General features: G+C 40.6%; 3 protein-coding genes across 3 annotated transcripts; 1 reads left to right on the top strand and 2 right to left on the bottom strand.

The window, feature by feature from the left end:
- Positions 1–201: 201 nt before the first annotated feature.
- Positions 202–6621, bottom strand: faf2 (Fas associated factor family member 2). The gene is made up of 11 exons (XM_068584342.1): positions 6469–6621; positions 5528–5596; positions 4285–4419; positions 3879–3955; positions 3665–3803; positions 3466–3551; positions 3109–3200; positions 2310–2487; positions 1548–1719; positions 868–1011; positions 202–615 (listed from the first exon to the last, which is right to left on the bottom strand). The coding sequence occupies exons 1-11, from the start codon at positions 6529–6531 to the stop codon at positions 433–435; spliced, it is 1338 nt and encodes a 445-aa protein (XP_068440443.1). The 5' UTR covers positions 6532–6621; the 3' UTR covers positions 202–432.
- A 525-nt stretch (positions 6622–7146) lies between these two features.
- pin4 (protein (peptidylprolyl cis/trans isomerase) NIMA-interacting, 4 (parvulin)) lies at positions 7147–8747 on the bottom strand. The gene is made up of 4 exons (XM_068584449.1): positions 8620–8747; positions 8345–8415; positions 7797–7916; positions 7147–7588 (listed from the first exon to the last, which is right to left on the bottom strand). Exons 1-4 carry the CDS (start codon positions 8654–8656, stop codon positions 7430–7432), a joined length of 387 nt encoding a protein of 128 aa, XP_068440550.1. The 5' UTR covers positions 8657–8747; the 3' UTR covers positions 7147–7429.
- Positions 8748–9516: 769 nt separating this feature from the next.
- On the top strand, positions 9517–11380 carry nek12 (NIMA-related kinase 12). Its single transcript, XM_068584437.1, has 2 exons — positions 9517–10643; positions 11038–11380. The coding sequence occupies exons 1-2, from the start codon at positions 9566–9568 to the stop codon at positions 11247–11249; spliced, it is 1290 nt and encodes a 429-aa protein (XP_068440538.1). The 5' UTR covers positions 9517–9565; the 3' UTR covers positions 11250–11380.
- Positions 11381–15844: the final 4464 nt, after the last annotated feature.

Below are 15844 nucleotides of genomic sequence, written 5' to 3'. Positions count from 1 at the left end.
ACCTGCTTTCCTCAGTTGCTTACACATTAAGAAATTTGGGATCGGGTTCTAGTTTTGCATAAAGCTTTGCTACCGTTTCAGTAGATGATTTACGCTGCTAAAGTTAGTGGTGAGAAAGGACAATAATTACTTGATAGCTAGCAGAGAAAATGGAAAAACAAACTTCTTTGTCCCCATAGCTACAAAGAGGAGTTCCAGGAAGGACTTCAAGAAATATTTATTTGATAAAATTCAAGACTTTCCAGGCTACTGGGAACCCTGTACACACAACCAAACAAGGACTGGATGCAGGGTGATTACATGTTTCTTTTTCCAGGTTATGATTTTGTCTCAATGATCACTTGTGCATAAGGGCCATATAACAAAATAAGAAAAAGAAAAAAAGGGGGTTGTTGGGAATTGGAGGAAAACTGGTTTTAAGGATGTCATTTATTAATCGTCTGTGAGGTCCTGAACAAAAAGGACTTCAGAGCGACTGAGTCCCGCCTCTTTGAGCGTGGGAGGGTTGGGTTGCTCTTCAGTCGGAAGGCAGGGCAAGACTCGGCGAGGGAAGTTTGTAATTATCTGAAACTTCTCGGGGCTTTCTTTCAAAGAGAAGAGGAAGTCGTATATTACCTGTGAAAGAAGAAATAGTCATGTGAATTTGCAAATAACCACAAGTGATGGCATATAGAGAACAAGTGCTTTGTAAGCGTGTGATATTTGAATGTCTGTTATGTAAGACCCATTACAGTATCTGGGGGAGAAAAAATGTGTATGTGTGGACCAAGTCTGCAAACTAGCAGATATCATTGTCAAATCTCCTGAAAACTACTGGATAGATCATCAAAATGGGTCACCGGGTGTCTTGATGGCAGCGGTACTCACCGTCAAAGACTGCCCAAAGAGGAATCGTCGCTCTACTCTTGTGTCGTTGGGCAGCTTAAACACTATTTTGACACTTTCTGGATCATCTGCAAGTGGCTCTGGGGGAAGACATTCAGACTTTCTCTCCTTCTCCTCTTCGAGTGTCTGAAGACGAAACAAAGAAGAAATAATTAGATGCATAGTGAAAAAGGGACAGTGTGCAGCATTTGGCCGCATTTAGCAGTAAGAGCTGGACAATATGCAAAAACCTCGCCCTGATACAGGTCATTTTATATCTCAATAACAATATTTCACACTATAGCATGTTTACTGGTAATTGTACATGTATATATAAAATACCCCCATGGTAAAGCCCATTGACTATCTTGGTCTTGGTCATAATTTGGATGTTAAATATCAACACTGGTATTTTTAAATCTTAACTGCCGATTATGTTTTTCTTTCTAAGAACTATAATTTACTTTTTATTCCATTTAAATAAAAACACAATCATTTTTTTTCTAATCATTTTAATTCTGTTCGCTTCAAATAGCCACAATTGATCCTAATAACAAAGGAAAGAGATAACATTTATAATTTTTGACAGTTTTCTCCAAATAATTTAAATGATTTTCCATGATTGTGGAAAAAAAAAGGATTTGTCACACTGGCCCTACTTAAATTATTGTGATAAAACTCACTTGTCGTCTTCGCTCCTCAGCAAGAGCACTTTGTAGGACCTTCTCCTCCTCTTGCCTCACTTGCTCCTCCTCCTCCCTTTTCTTTCGATCCTTTTCCTGGTCAGCCTGGAGGGAGGCAAGATAAGCCTCATCCTGCTGCTGCCTGAGCACTTGGGTCTGGTTCCTCTCCTCCCTGAAACAAAAGAGGTTCTGTCCTTAGGAACTGGGACACTTTTGGTCTACTAGCTGGGTGCAATGGTCGCGTTAGACATTCAGGGTTGTAATAATTCCATCCAAATAAGCTATTTATTACTCATCATTTTAATTTGCAAGGAGAAAATCCCCCAGCATGCACTCTTTCTGCACCAGTGGTGCATCTAATAAAAAAGAAAAAAAAGAATGCTACCAAAAACAATCCATGTTGTGGACAAGCGGGATGGCTTTTCCTGTGAGATCCTGGGACAGAGGATGTTGTATGCGTACAGATTGTAAAGCGCTTTGTAGCAAATTTGTGATTTTGTAATTGTGGGCATTCCAAATTAAATTGAATATGATTATTATGACAATTTCATCCAAATGTCTAATAGGATCAAATGAGAAAGTCATGACATTTGGAACAGACATGAATGTGAACTTAACTGGTTGGCTGATGCTTACAACCAGGATGCGGTAATTCTAGTTTTGAACTAAGAATCAATGTAAGAAAAAATATTTTGCCAATGTAAAGTGAGATGAGAGTTCTCAAGTCAAGCAATCTAATGTGAATGTATTGACTTCAAGTACCGTTCGAGGCGCTCTGACATCAGATGCGTTTGGTTGGCATCCATGATGAATGTGAGCTGATTAATGAAGTCCTCTGGCTGAATGAGACCCTCGAGCCTGCCCACTACTGTCATCTTGCGGTCCTTCAGCATTATCATGGCAAGGAATGGGTAGGTATTCTCTCGCAATGCTTGGGACACTGAAACACAAAAAAATATTACAGTCACATTTCGCCATGTCAATGGAGCTGCTACTATACATTTTATTTATCCAATTAGATGGCCAACTCATCCAAACACTTGCACATAAAATAAACCACATCCCACTTAGTCATTGTGTGAGCAAGCGTGCTATTAGCTTGCCAGAGATTTTAGTTTGCCACAGACTTTAATTGCCTCACAGTAACAACTGCAACACAGGAGAGGAGGAATGTGTTTTGTTTGTAGCATTATAAGCGTCAGCAAACCACATCTGAGAAAGTCAACATGCACATCTTTTCAGAAGCCATCTCCCAGTTACTAATGATAATCTACAGGACTCACTGCACCTTTTTATTCTTTTGATCATTTCCACAACACAAACAAATATCTTTCCTTGTATCATGTGAAGACAGAAGTTTCAATAAACTCAAAACACGGAACTTTAAACACATTAAAGGACAACCACCTCAGGTCAAACACAGTGAGGGGTACTTTACACATATTCAAATGCTCTAGTTTTAATTCGTCTCATATCTCCTTCATACAGGAGGCATATATCAAGTGTGCCTATGTGTGTGAGTGCAAGAAATGGTGGGTTGAATAACAATCGATTGAATTACCTCTGTAGCCCTCAGGCTTGCTGGTTGAGCATGCCCAAAAGAGCATTTGTGTGTTGAGGAAGGTTACAACTTCTTCTGTACATAACGTGGAGCTAGGAAAATGACAAATGAATAGCACAAAATATAAGTGAACACCTTTTTCATGTGCACATGGAAACAAAAACACAGGTTTTAGAATAAATATACCAATATCGGACTAGATTTGCTGTGCCTTTCTAACGTGACAAAGACAAAAGTGGATGGGTCGAGTAAAAACAAACAAAGGTAACTATATGTCACAGAAATACAATGACACTGAACGTTAGGCAACACAGCTGACACTCAAATCGATGTGATGTAAGGTAATAACTAACGTACCGGCAAAACTCGTCAGTGTCTTGATGATCTTCCCCATGAAGGTACACTAATAAGTAGCGGAGCTCCCGTTTGGCATCATTCAATGCCTACATGTTCCAGGGTGAACATGAGCAACGCAACATTAAAATGAATCAACTAATATTGATTCAGAGTAGAACAAATTCATGTTTGGAATTGTGCATCTGCTCACTGAACTCACCTGGCTGTATGTTCCCTGGTAAAATACAGGGTGTGACCGACCATACTTCTCCTCAAAAGTCTGAATGAAGGAAACAACATCTCCGACTGGGTCTGTCACACGGCCACGAGGATCTGGCCTGACGAAGCGCAGGGCAAACCTTGAAGAAAAAGGACATTGTGGTGACCGGTAACCTTCCTCTAACAGCTCCAAGTTGTAAATGTGCATAACTTACCTGAATATGTCCAGAAGTGTGTAATATGTAAATCTGAAAGGTAGCATTATCATGTAGTAACTCCATCCTAATAATCCCTGAAAAAAATAACCAAAGCAGTCCCTTATGCCTAGAAAGTAGAAAATAGGTAGAAAACCAATTTCCAGAAGGCCAGTAAATTACAATTTTATGTTGCAATATCAGTGAGAAGAAGAAAAGGAAAAAAAACTTGGATTGAACATTCTTCAATGATTGGCATTAAAGTAGCATACAGTCACGCTACAATGTGGCTGTGTGTTGAGCATTAGCAATAGTTTTACTGAATATTGGAGAACAAATCCAGTATAATTTGTGGGGTAAAAATATTAAACATCTATGCAGAGACTTTATCTTGAAATACAAGCATTAAAAGAACCTGCAGACTTACTCTGGGTTGTGGCCGTGAGACGATGTAACTATATACTCTATGGTCTGCTGTATTAACCTGTAATGGTCTGGATGGTGGAGGGTTAAACACACTGGGCACTCCTTCCTGTTCATTAAGTCGGTCCTGTACTGCAGCCTGAAACAGATACATTAAAGTATATCATTCGAGTCAATAAATAACTTCAATATGCCAAAAAAAACAATGACATTATTTAAAGAAAGTCAGAACAGTTCACTATATCTAAATGGGATCAAAGATGTAAATAGTGTAGGGCTGGACAGTACATCAACCTTTTAAGGTATATGGATATATTGTGGTATTAATATAACTTGAGACAGTCCTGTTCACATCGATTTATAGCTTAATGTTGATTTAATCCATTTCTTCTGTAAAACTGTGCCAGTGATTGCATCTCTCCTCTCTCAATCTCCTTCCTTTCCTGTTCCTGTTCCTGCTCTCCGTGTCTGCGCACAAACACGGCCCCACTCGCCCTTTTTTGGCTGAACTGCAGCATAGCGGGGAACAGCCCGATAAATACAAAAATATGTCAGATTGATGACGTAACACCATTGGTTAAAGTAAGCGATTACGTTACACCATCAGAAGTTGCTCTTTCAAAAATGAATAGGCATGACAGTGTTATGGAATCCGTGATCAATCAGCTGATCCAACCGATTGATCATACTTACACAGATAGGGTTTTTCTATAGGCTAATAACATGTATATTTCCTTGTATATGTATTTCAAACATCAAACATTGTAATGTTAGGGTGCTGACACAGATGCATGTGTTATAAGAGTATCATATGGGCGTAGATCTGTGTTTTGACTGACAGCTGCTGGCCATCAGAGCAGATGAGAAATTAACAGTAAACGTACAGTGTATGTTCAAATTTGTATGTGAATAAACAGTGCAGGTCCCGAAGAGCAAAATTTGAGGCTGTGGGCATGTTCAGAATTGTCATAGGATGCAACCTAGGCTAGGTCTGTTTATTGAAAATGGCATGACTATATTATTGAATGTATTGAATTAAAATCGTAATTATTTGTCTCAAACATAGCTTAAGCATGCCACACAAAATAGATAGATAGATAGATAGATAGATAGATAGATAGATAGATAGATAGATAGATCTACTTAAAATACTGACATACATACTGTGTACAGACGTTCGAACTAAAAATAACATCCATGATTTAGGGTCAAGTCGCTAAAACAGAGTCTTTCACCATGGGACTTACCTCTATGTTCCAATTATGCTGTTCTAATGTTCGACGACATTGGTCCATTGATTCCAAACCAGTGAGGTCCTGTTAGACATTAAAAAAAGGCCTCAAGTTGATCAGAAAATCACGTTTGTGTGTGTTTATATATAAGGCTTCCTTACAGGGTTGTGTGTCAAATTCTTAATGAAAAAGATAACAAGAACCATCCCAAATTAAACGGTTGACAAGACTTAGATCGACGTTAACAGTCCCAGATAAATTACACGTTCATCCCAAGCAGTATATATATAACGTTTCAGGTTAACGCTAGCTCCACCAAAGTACCCAACAGATCCTGAGAGCGACCTCATCAACTAACGGTAGTTAGCAATGTAAACCATCAGTTGCAATGGACTGCATTTACTGATTGAATGCAGGAGACAGTTGCATCACTCGTATTGCGGCAAGACCAACAATTCAATTGAGCATCGCTCTAAAATGGTATGTGGCTGATGAACTTCAACGACAGCTCGATCCTCACCGCTAATGTTTACTCAGCAAGTCTGTTTTCACGCTCGTCGGGAGCGTCAGTGGATGCTACCGTTAGCCAAGTTAACGTGAAGTCAAAGAAATTACATTAAAACGCAGGACGGGTGATGTTAGTTAACAAAGTTGGATTTGCTATGTCTTTGAGTATAACATAACAAACATTGAGCAGTATAAATACACTAACGGCCCTTACAGTCCTGAAACTTGCTAGCTAGCTTAGCTAATATCAGCTAGCTTTGCTAACGTTAGCGCTGGCTCAAGTTGACGGGTGCCACTAACCACTAGGGGGCTAGGGGGAAGTTGACTGTGCAAAAAGCATCTTAACGCGGACGGTTCCACCTATATAAGGTGACTCGCCGTCAACACTTATGTATTCACATGTGGGGGATCAAGTGGACACATGTTAGTGTGGAATTTAATCTATCTACCTGAAATTGAAGGAGCTTTTCTGTCTGCGCCTGAGATAATTCTGGCTCCTCTGGCGCCGCCATCTTACCTCGCCAATCATCTAGCAAGGCGTAACAACGTCAACTGTCTCTTCCTGATGCTCCTGTGCTCTCGCGACGTCTGCGGTCTACTGCCGCCTAGCTTTCTGGATGTCATCGGTAGGCTCGCGACACCGGTCTGGGTTATTAAATCCACGGTCCACAATACTGGAAACTAACTACGTCAATGCATTACACGATTTGATCGTCCTTAACTGTAACGCAATGAAAACACAACTTTGATGCAGTGTGATGACATCACCTTGGCCTTTTCAATATGGAACAAATTATGAACTAAGAAACTAAACAGACTAGACTATATTTGTAACAATTGCTGCTTTCTTTGGAAAATGTGTTTTTGAAATATTTTCTGTATTTTATCTGAACAATTATAAAAACGGTATACCTGTTCAGTGAGCACTAAGAGCTGGCTCAGTTTGGGTTTTGATATCAGAATTATAAGTTATATTTATGGTAATAAAGAAAAACAAGATATCACTTAAAGGGCAACGTCTCCCTTTCTGAAATACTTTAAAGCATACGTTTTTAGGAGTGCAGTGTACACTTTTATCATGTCTCTCTTTTGCTCTCTTATATACACAGAAAAAGACCGTATGCATGTTGTGCTACTTGAGTAAATACATTTATTTGGTTGTTTGTAGTTTAATTTCCACCAACTTTATCATACTGAAATATATCCAGTGAATTATGAAAATGTGGTTAAGCTTGTAAGAATATTCCCTCAGGTTGAATTGTCAGAAAGGACTTGTACATTTGACAAAGACAAAGCTGACACGCAAAGATCATTTGATTAAACATGCTGTAAATTAAAAAGCAAACATTGCGTTGAAACGGTATAATCAGAAAAAAAACAGTTTCACAAAATAGCACCCTGTATCATTTGTCACTTTTTCCCCTCTACCATAATGATGTGGTACCCAAACTTTGTCTTGACAGGAGGATCTGTGTAGACTGGTTTATCCATGGAACTGACAGAGAGGGCAAACGCTGCATCCTGGAAAGGTCCAACCATCGATCCTCGAGTCATCCATCCCAGATCACCCTGTCATGAACAGATGAATGGTGATGAAAACACACACTACGCACCTAATATGGGGACAAAGCCAGGAAACAAGAGCGTTAAGATAAGCAACAACGGCAAAGGGAGATTGAAACACCTGTGAGTAATGCAGGAACTTAAAATCAAGCTATAAAAGAGAGAACATGGTCATGTTAAAAAAACGGACTAATACTGATATGCATGTTCTTACTCCTTGTCTCGCTTTGTCTTCACTGTATTGTGAAGCTACTTCGCTGAAACGGACTCCAGCCTTCAGTTTCTCCATCGCCTCCATGCATTTTCCATGTTTTTCACAGAGGATGTGTCGAACCTGGGGGAAATCACAGATTACTAAAACAGTACTAAATCATAAATACAGAATATGATTTAGAAGAGGGGCCCTTGCGCCCCTCTTCTGTGTGACGCAACACTGATGTGTTTGCAGCCATAATGCTTTCCCCCCCAGTAATAGTCGATAGATAAAAAAAACTAAATGCTTTAAATATTTTCTGAGAACAAACTATAGTTCTGATGTGGACAAAATAAAAAAATAGTACCTATTCCCATAATTGCCAGTTGTAATGCAATGCCCTAGTGTGCAAGCTCATCAAAAAGAAACTAAATTATTTCAACGATGAATACAAGCATTATTTGGTCATTCAGGTATAATTTACTTTGAGCTAAAACAATCTGTCAGTCATGTCTTATTAGATGTTTTGTTTGCAGTGCAGCTTTGCATAAAGTTGTAATCAACGTTACCTTCACAGCAGTGCCTCCTTTTGGTGCTGCTTTCTCCTTTTTGTCAGCGTCTGCACTTCCTGAAGCTGCTCCTACACAACATGGCAACACAGCAACAGTTAAACCGATAAAAACTCACGGCATGACAACAACATTGAAGTGAGTCACACACGATCATGTTGACTCCAGTGCATACCGCCTCCACCATCACATGGAAGTGTGTAGTTGTTCATACAGCTGACTATGGATGACTTAGAGCAAACAGCGCGAATAGACCAGCAGCGACGACCACTCACCTTTCCCGCCCTTGCCACCTTTTCCCTTCGGTGGCATTTTAGATCAACATTTACTGAAATTCAAGAGTGAGCGCAAAAGAAAACACAGCAGTGTGGCACGAGTTTCGGACATGCGCAGTAGCGCCCAGAGAGCTCGTCTTTCTTCTTCTCCCACATGTGTTGGCAGACTGCGGCCACTGCACGTCTATACTGCCGCCTAGTGACATGGACCGCAGGACAATGGACTCGTGATCCACAGAGCTCCGCCGTCACTAAACTATCAACAGAGACATAAAAAAAAAAAGTCACGGAGAAAAGTAGAGCCTTTAATTCTGCATGGACGTATTAATTTCCATTCACTGCCATGATGCGGCTGACCAGTCTGCCGATAAGTGGCGAGAAGTTAGCAAACAACAAAACATGTAATGTTGAAAGACTCTTCCAGAACAAACACACAGCATCTGATGAACAGTATCAAGCTGCAGATGAGCGATTCCTCAACTGCTAATCATACAATTACCACTACTGCTAGTACTATGAACTCTCTCTCTCTCTCTCTCTCTCTCTCTCTCTCTCTCTCTCTCTCTCTCTCTCTCTCTCTCTCTCTCTCTCTCTCTCTCTTATAGAACAAGAATGTCTCATTCCCTTAGCTACTACATGCACTTTAAAGTGATGTAAATGCGCCAACGTTATATATATATATATATATATATATATATATATATATATATATATATATATATATATATATATATATATATATATATATATATATATATATATATATATATATATATATTAGAGTAACCCTAATAAAGAAAGTAAAAAAAACAAATATGTTATTGAATTAAACACCAAACAGAGAAGTATTGTATTTCACTCCGTCGGACAGCGCGGGTTGGTTGCTGCGGCAACAGACTGAACACAAAGCAGTGCTCTTCCTCTTCGCCCGCCACTCCGTCGACACATGGAGAGGTACGAGAAGGTGTTTCGTCTGGGCAGGGGGGGAGCAGCGGACGTGTTCCTGATGAGGCACGTCGAGGCCAAGAGCCTGCACGCGGTGAAGAAGATCAAAGTTGAGGACACGAGGACGGCGAAAAGCCAGAGGGCTCTTCTCCAGGAGGCGGAGATCATTAGTAGGCTCGAGCACCCTCACGTGGTCAAATGCCACGAAGCCTTCGTCGACACTGACGGCTTCATTTACATCGTGATGACCTACTGCGATGGGGGGACGCTGGATGACCAAGTGAAAGGGAGGAAACCACTGGACTTTTTCCCAGAGGATACTGTGATGGGCTGGTTTGCACAGGTCGCTCTGGCTTTAGATTACATACACGGGGCTAAAATACTGCACAGGGACATCAAGACGTCCAATGTACTGCTAACAAAGCAAGGTGTGGTGAAGTTAGGGGACTTTGGGATATCCAGAGTAATGTCCAACACAGCGGACATGTCGTCCACATGTGTCGGCACACCCAGCTACCTCAGTCCCGAGCTGTGCCAGGATGTCCCGTACAGCTCAAAGTCGGATATATGGGCTCTCGGCTGTCTGCTGTATGAGATCTGTGCTCTCAGGCCTCCGTTCGCGGCCTCAAACCTGCTGAGTCTGTTCTATAAGATCACCAAAGGAGAGTACAACCCCGTGCCGAGCTGCTACTCTGACGACGTCGCCTCTTTGATCCAGAGTATGCTCTGCCTCAACCCAGAAAACAGGCCCACTGCTGCATGGATGCTGGACGCTGCCTTTGTGCAGGAGCACCTCTTGTGTGTCAAACACACAGTGACCCACCATGTTCGTGCGAAAAGCTGTGACATTAAAAAAGGAGAAAAATACTCAGACACCACACTGCAGCCAGATGAGCTCAGTCAGAACCTGGAGGCCGGTTCCAGCGATGAGGAGGACGAGCGGGATGCTCTGTGCGTTGGAGGACAAATCCCCTGTGACTATCCTGAGGACTTTGATGAAGATGAAAGTTTGCTCTCTCTTGAGGAGCGCAATGAGCACTTGGGGTCCTCAATGAGCAGCGTTTCTGCCGAGCCCATTGGTAATGTAGAAATGCAAAATGAGACAACACCCAAGTAAAAGTATACAATCAGCATATTTTATTATCTCGCCTATTTGCATTATTATTGGTATCTACATTCTCAAAGATCATTTCAGGTCAACACTGATAAAAAAAATAAATTTAAAAAAAAGAAGTTGTGATACTTTGTGAAATAGTTTTATCGATTTTAAATGTAGGATGCCTCTAAACTCGAAAGTAATTTTTACTTATTTGCCAAATTTTAACCACCAGTTAGCATGGACAATTTGAGATTTGAGAAACACCAATATTATACAGCTATCTAGAAAGAAATAAAGGTTCCTGATTAGGCGTTTTATGATGTGTACAGGACTCTTAAAGCAAAAGCCCTGAACACTTCTTTCTCTGTTGGCAGTATTTTCAGAGGCTTCTGATATCTCAGAGCTTGGTGAATATCCAGATGACTTCGAGGAGGCCGACGTGGACGAAGACCATGACGATGAAAAAGCCTCAGCTCAGAGTGCTGCTCCTCAGCAGCCGCATGATGATGCAGTGGAGGAGGAGTTTCGTCTCTGCGATGCTGGAGGACTGAGCGTCACACTGAAAGCCCTGAAGGAAAAGGGCTAAAAAGAACTTGCCAAGTTAAATATAGGGACTATAGCAACTGGAACAGTGGAATATCTGACGAGTGCCTATTTTGTGAATTGTTTTATTAAATCGCTGTGAAAAAAACAAAAACATGTTTGAGAGACAAATAAGATGTTTTACTGCCAGATGATTTTGAAAACACTTGGTGGAGCGAGAGCCAATGAATCCCTGCTCAGGGTGGTAATGATGAATGAAAGAAGTGACTGGATTGTCATACACGTTTCTTTAAACAAATGTTAAATTCAACACAAGCTTGCCTTGTACCGTAAATATCCGATCACTTGTGATATTTGATTCTTACAGAAGAAATATCAAGATAGCCAGGGTTTCATATCTTGTAAACTCTATAACATATCAAATCACAATGTTTAAAATGATATAAAAGCCCCAGCAGGTCCCAGATGTTCGATTCACAACTGTCTTCCGATTTTTTTAATCTAATCCAATACTTCATATTAGATTTCATTTGTAATATTCTCACAATTTTCTCTTTCTGTGTTTGTTCTGTTATTACACAAGGTTTCAAATGAAATAACTTAATTGTATCTTTGCTTTAAAATGAGATCAAATTGTAGTTTAGATGCAGGAAGGAAGTATGTGGTATTTGCAGCTTGCCGCAAAGATGTTACGATAACATCTGCAACATGACTGAAATTAAAGTTATAAATGATTGAGAAACATATTTAGAAACTGCAAAACAAACACAAACTTGACTATAATCAAAAAGCACACGTACAGTAAAACAGGTTTGTTACATGAACTGTTTCTAATTCGGATCCATGTCTATTTTGTAGATTCGGCTCTGGGGTCAAACCAGGTCCCTGATGCTCCTCCCTCTCTCCCGAACTCAGTTCTACTAGGTGGAAACACAAATGAGTAACACATTAAAAAGAAAACCAACGTAAAGTGTCTTACTAAGGTGTTGGTCCACCATGCGCTGCCAGATCAGCTTCAATGCTCCTGAGATCTGTTGACAGATGTTTCTCTATTCATTTATTCAGGTTTCATTTGTCACCTCTGCGTTTTCACCGAAGCTTCATGATACAAAAAATGTTGTTTAGTTTTTCTCTTTTTTCCAGTTTATTTATTTTTTTCTCAGTGTACAGACTAGTTCAATTCAAAGTCCTCAATAAGTATCTTTCATGCCCTGACATGCAATTGAACAGATCAACACGCACGCGTTAAATGAGGGTTACACAGTTGGCTTCGCGGAGAAAAGGCCATGTGGCTTCTGACCTCCCTTTGCCCATAAAAGGACACCTCGCTGTGTATTAGCACTTATGAAATATGAACTGATACGTGCCTGCCCTTCATTATTAAAGTGATGTTTGACATTCTTATTCGTCAAATGAACTTGTAGTGACATTATCGGGAAAGTGTCCGGCTTTAAAGCTAATTTGTTTCTCTGACGTTGCAGACGTTCAAATCATCATTTGTCATTCGTCAGCGAGTAAGTGGACTTACTTACACGTGGAGACACAGTAGACAGGTAAGGTGTGAAGCAGACGTTATGGGAATCAAATTGACATGTCACACATTTCCTATCCTACGCGATTCACGTTTTTATCAACACACGATCTTGGCCAAAGTTTTTCCCGCTCGTAGGCAGCAGTCTCAGGTTCACACTGCGCTTACTTTGCAACATAGGTCAAACTCTGACAGATCAAAGACATGCTGGTACACACTCATCTTTCCATAAGCGAACACGACACACATCACTGCAAAGGGAACTAACTTTTCCTTCGCGCACACAGGTGGAAATGTTTCCCATCAGCAAGTCCGACCACATGGCATAGATCACCAGTTTGTGAAGGCGAGGTCACTGAACGGTGTTAACCAGCACTGTGACAGCCATCGACATGGGGGAATACCAGGCCTAAGAGGGGCCCTTTGAGGCATCAGCGCCAAGGGGCCTATATCCAATCCCATTATGATTATGAATTGCATTGCAATTAGTATTGCCAATACCATTACTGTTTTTATTGTCATTATTATTTAACTGTATCTGTTATTTTTGGTAGTTGTAACTTCTTTATCATGCCTCCGACTCTCATTGAATTATTTCTGTCATAGGTGCATTGTAAGTGTTGTAACCCTGTGAGCTTGTTCATTCTGTACACATGACATCTATTGTTCTTCTGTCCACCCGGGGACACGGATCCTCCTCTGTTGCTCTCCAGAAGGTTTCTTCCCCTTTTCTCGCTGTTGAAGGTTTTTTTGGGGGGCGGGGGAGGGAGTTTTCCTGTTTCGATGTGAGGTTGAGGACAGAGGACTGGGAATGTCATACAGAGTAAAGCAGTTGAAATTAAATCTGTAACCCTGATGCTTTAAAGCGGGACTAATACCCTCTAGTTCAGTAGTTCTTAACCTCCTTTCAGTGATGTACCTCCTGTGAAATACAATTCAGTTTTTGAACTTACACTTATATTTGATTCAATATGAATTGAATAAGTATTTTTAAAGGATTTTGAAACGCATGCTAATTTTAAAATAAATCTCCTGTACCCCCTGGAGTGCCTTCACATCCCCCTCGGGGTACACATCCTCCCATTTGAGAACCAATGTCTACACGTGTTAACTAAATTAAAACCACAGCAGACCGTATTTAGAAGAAGTTGTGTAATCGGGACCGAAGATGGTTAGAGATCTGTTCCGACATTTTATCTGTCACTTCTTTCCCTCTGTGCAAAGGTTCCCCTCTTGTGAGTGGAAGAACACTGATCTTCCCCTCAGTCGCTCTCAAAGTGACACTTGCAGACTCATCTGATTACACTGATGGTGTTAGACAAGAGCAGCACTGACTTCCATGGTGACATCTGCAAAACACAATGACAGCGTTCCTGCATTAGACACAGGATGAGTCATGAAACTAGAGCTTCACAAAGACACTGAAGGTGTCATTTTGAATATATTATGTGTTTTCAATGTATACCTACCTGTTCATTTATGAATAATAAAATACGCCTGTAATGAACATAATATATAACTGTTATGAAATCATATTTCTGCCACTTTCCCCACAACGGATTGTGAATACATTGCCAAAGAGCATGAACACTGCAATTAGATAACAATGGGGAATTATATTCGCAATTTATTTATAGCAATTACAATTTGGGGATTTTTACAGACCATAGTGTCATGTGACATGTGACGAGTCTGACTAGATTGAGTCACCTTGACCTTTGACTTTATTGCGAGACAATAATGGCACTAAGCTATCCAATGTAAAATCCTTCAAGTTTCTTTACTACATATATAAATAACTACAAAGTAGGAATGATTTGAAGCCCTCTCTCCAGCGTTCATTTCGACCTCCTCCTCCGACCCCGGCTCCTGGTGGCTGCTCGAATCCGATTCACAAAAATGATCACAAAAGATAATTCGGAAAACTTTCACTATAGCGTAGTGTATCGATGTGGCACTTGAAGTAGCTCAGCATTTTTGATGAAGTTGATGTACTTGCGCCAACATGGTTGAATGCACGTATTGCAAGTCTCCTCGGATAAAAGCGGCAACGAATGTAATGTGATGTTTTTCTATGAGCGCACAGTTGGGAGAGGAAGAGGATGTCGGCCTTTTGGAGTTAGCCTCCCACTGTGTTGGGGCGACTGGTTGGTGTTGATTTAGTTCAATAGACATAACAAAACATCAGTACTTGTGCTGTGAAAGTACTGTATGTTAAGTATCACAGTTCTATTATTTCCCGAGCTACCCATACATCTGATGTTGATCAGTGATGAGGCCCGAGATGTGCAAATATATACCGTATACAACACCAGAACAGAAATAAATAACACTGAATATTAATTGAGCTTTGTAGGTATTTCCCAGTGAAAACGTAGCAACATTACCATGATGGCACATGCGATCACTGCTCGCAGTTTGTGTCGGGGATGTCCCACCAAACCCCCCCTCTTCCCCTTCCTCCTCCTCCTCCGCCTCCTCATTATCGATAAGATGACAAAGAAAGCCTCACAGTAACCTTGTCATCAGCATTGTTTATGTACTGGACATGGGTGAAGTCAGACAGAAACTATGAAATCACCAAGAGTAAATATTACTAGCTGATTTCATAGTGTGAAACCTAATCATCACAGGTTTTTTTAACACAGAAACTGACGTCAGAAGACATTTTAGGACAGTTGTGTGAGAAAAAAAAAGCAGAAGCGTTGGTCATCTCGGTGTCTTTTACTTCTCAAGAGCTTTCTTCCGTTTTACTTATCGAACTTGCTATATGTTGTTCTCGTGCTTCTTCTAAAAGAAACACCAGTTCACTGAGTACATTTTCAATAGTTGTAGCAGTGCGAATCAATCATTTGCGACCAACTTACTGTGTGGATATTATCTATAAGCTGAAGTACACATGTAATATTTAACCAACAGTATTTCCCATATTGGATCACCTCCAGCACTAATGAATCAGAGAGGATGTTAGGATTGTAGCAGTCTCTTGACGGAGCGAAACAGATCAGATGGTTACGACTTAGGCCACTGACCGTATCCTGATGTGACGCCAGCAGTGAGGCCGCCCACTCTCTTACCTTGATCATTTTTTTATTTAATCATTACAG

Source organism: Clinocottus analis, unplaced genomic scaffold (genome assembly GCF_023055335.1).
Source record: "Clinocottus analis isolate CAN_PGR_092001 unplaced genomic scaffold, fCliAna1.0.p SCAF_10, whole genome shotgun sequence".
NCBI classification, from domain to species: domain Eukaryota; kingdom Metazoa; phylum Chordata; class Actinopteri; order Perciformes; family Cottidae; genus Clinocottus; species Clinocottus analis.
Note: the sequence above shows the minus strand (reverse complement) of the source record. Positions and strands in the feature narration are given on the sequence as shown.

Excerpts from the sequence above, each read along its gene's own strand:
- faf2 (XM_068584342.1), bottom strand. The coding sequence starts at position 6,531 with ATGGCGGCGCCAGAGGAGCCAGAATTATCTCAGGCGCAGACAGAAAAG. Across the intron at positions 3,956-4,284 it reads TCTCACGGCCACAACCCAGA|GGATTATTAGGATGGAGTTA; the intron begins GTAAGTCTGCAG and ends TATTTTTTTCAG. Across the intron at positions 3,804-3,878 it reads ACACTTCTGGACATATTCAG|GTTTGCCCTGCGCTTCGTCA; the intron begins GTAAGTTATGCA and ends TTTTTCTTCAAG.
- pin4 (XM_068584449.1), bottom strand. The coding sequence starts at position 8,656 with ATGCCACCGAAGGGAAAAGGTGGCAAGGGCGGGAAAG. Across the intron at positions 8,416-8,619 it reads AGGTGGCAAGGGCGGGAAAG|GAGCAGCTTCAGGAAGTGCA; the intron begins GTGAGTGGTCGT and ends CATGTTGTGTAG. Across the intron at positions 7,917-8,344 it reads AAGGAGGCACTGCTGTGAAG|GTTCGACACATCCTCTGTGA; the intron begins GTAACGTTGATT and ends GATTTCCCCCAG.
- nek12 (XM_068584437.1), top strand. The coding sequence starts at position 9,566 with ATGGAGAGGTACGAGAAGGTGTTTCGTCTGGGCAGGGGGGGAGCAGCG. Across the intron at positions 10,644-11,037 it reads CGTTTCTGCCGAGCCCATTG|TATTTTCAGAGGCTTCTGAT; the intron begins GTAATGTAGAAA and ends CTCTGTTGGCAG.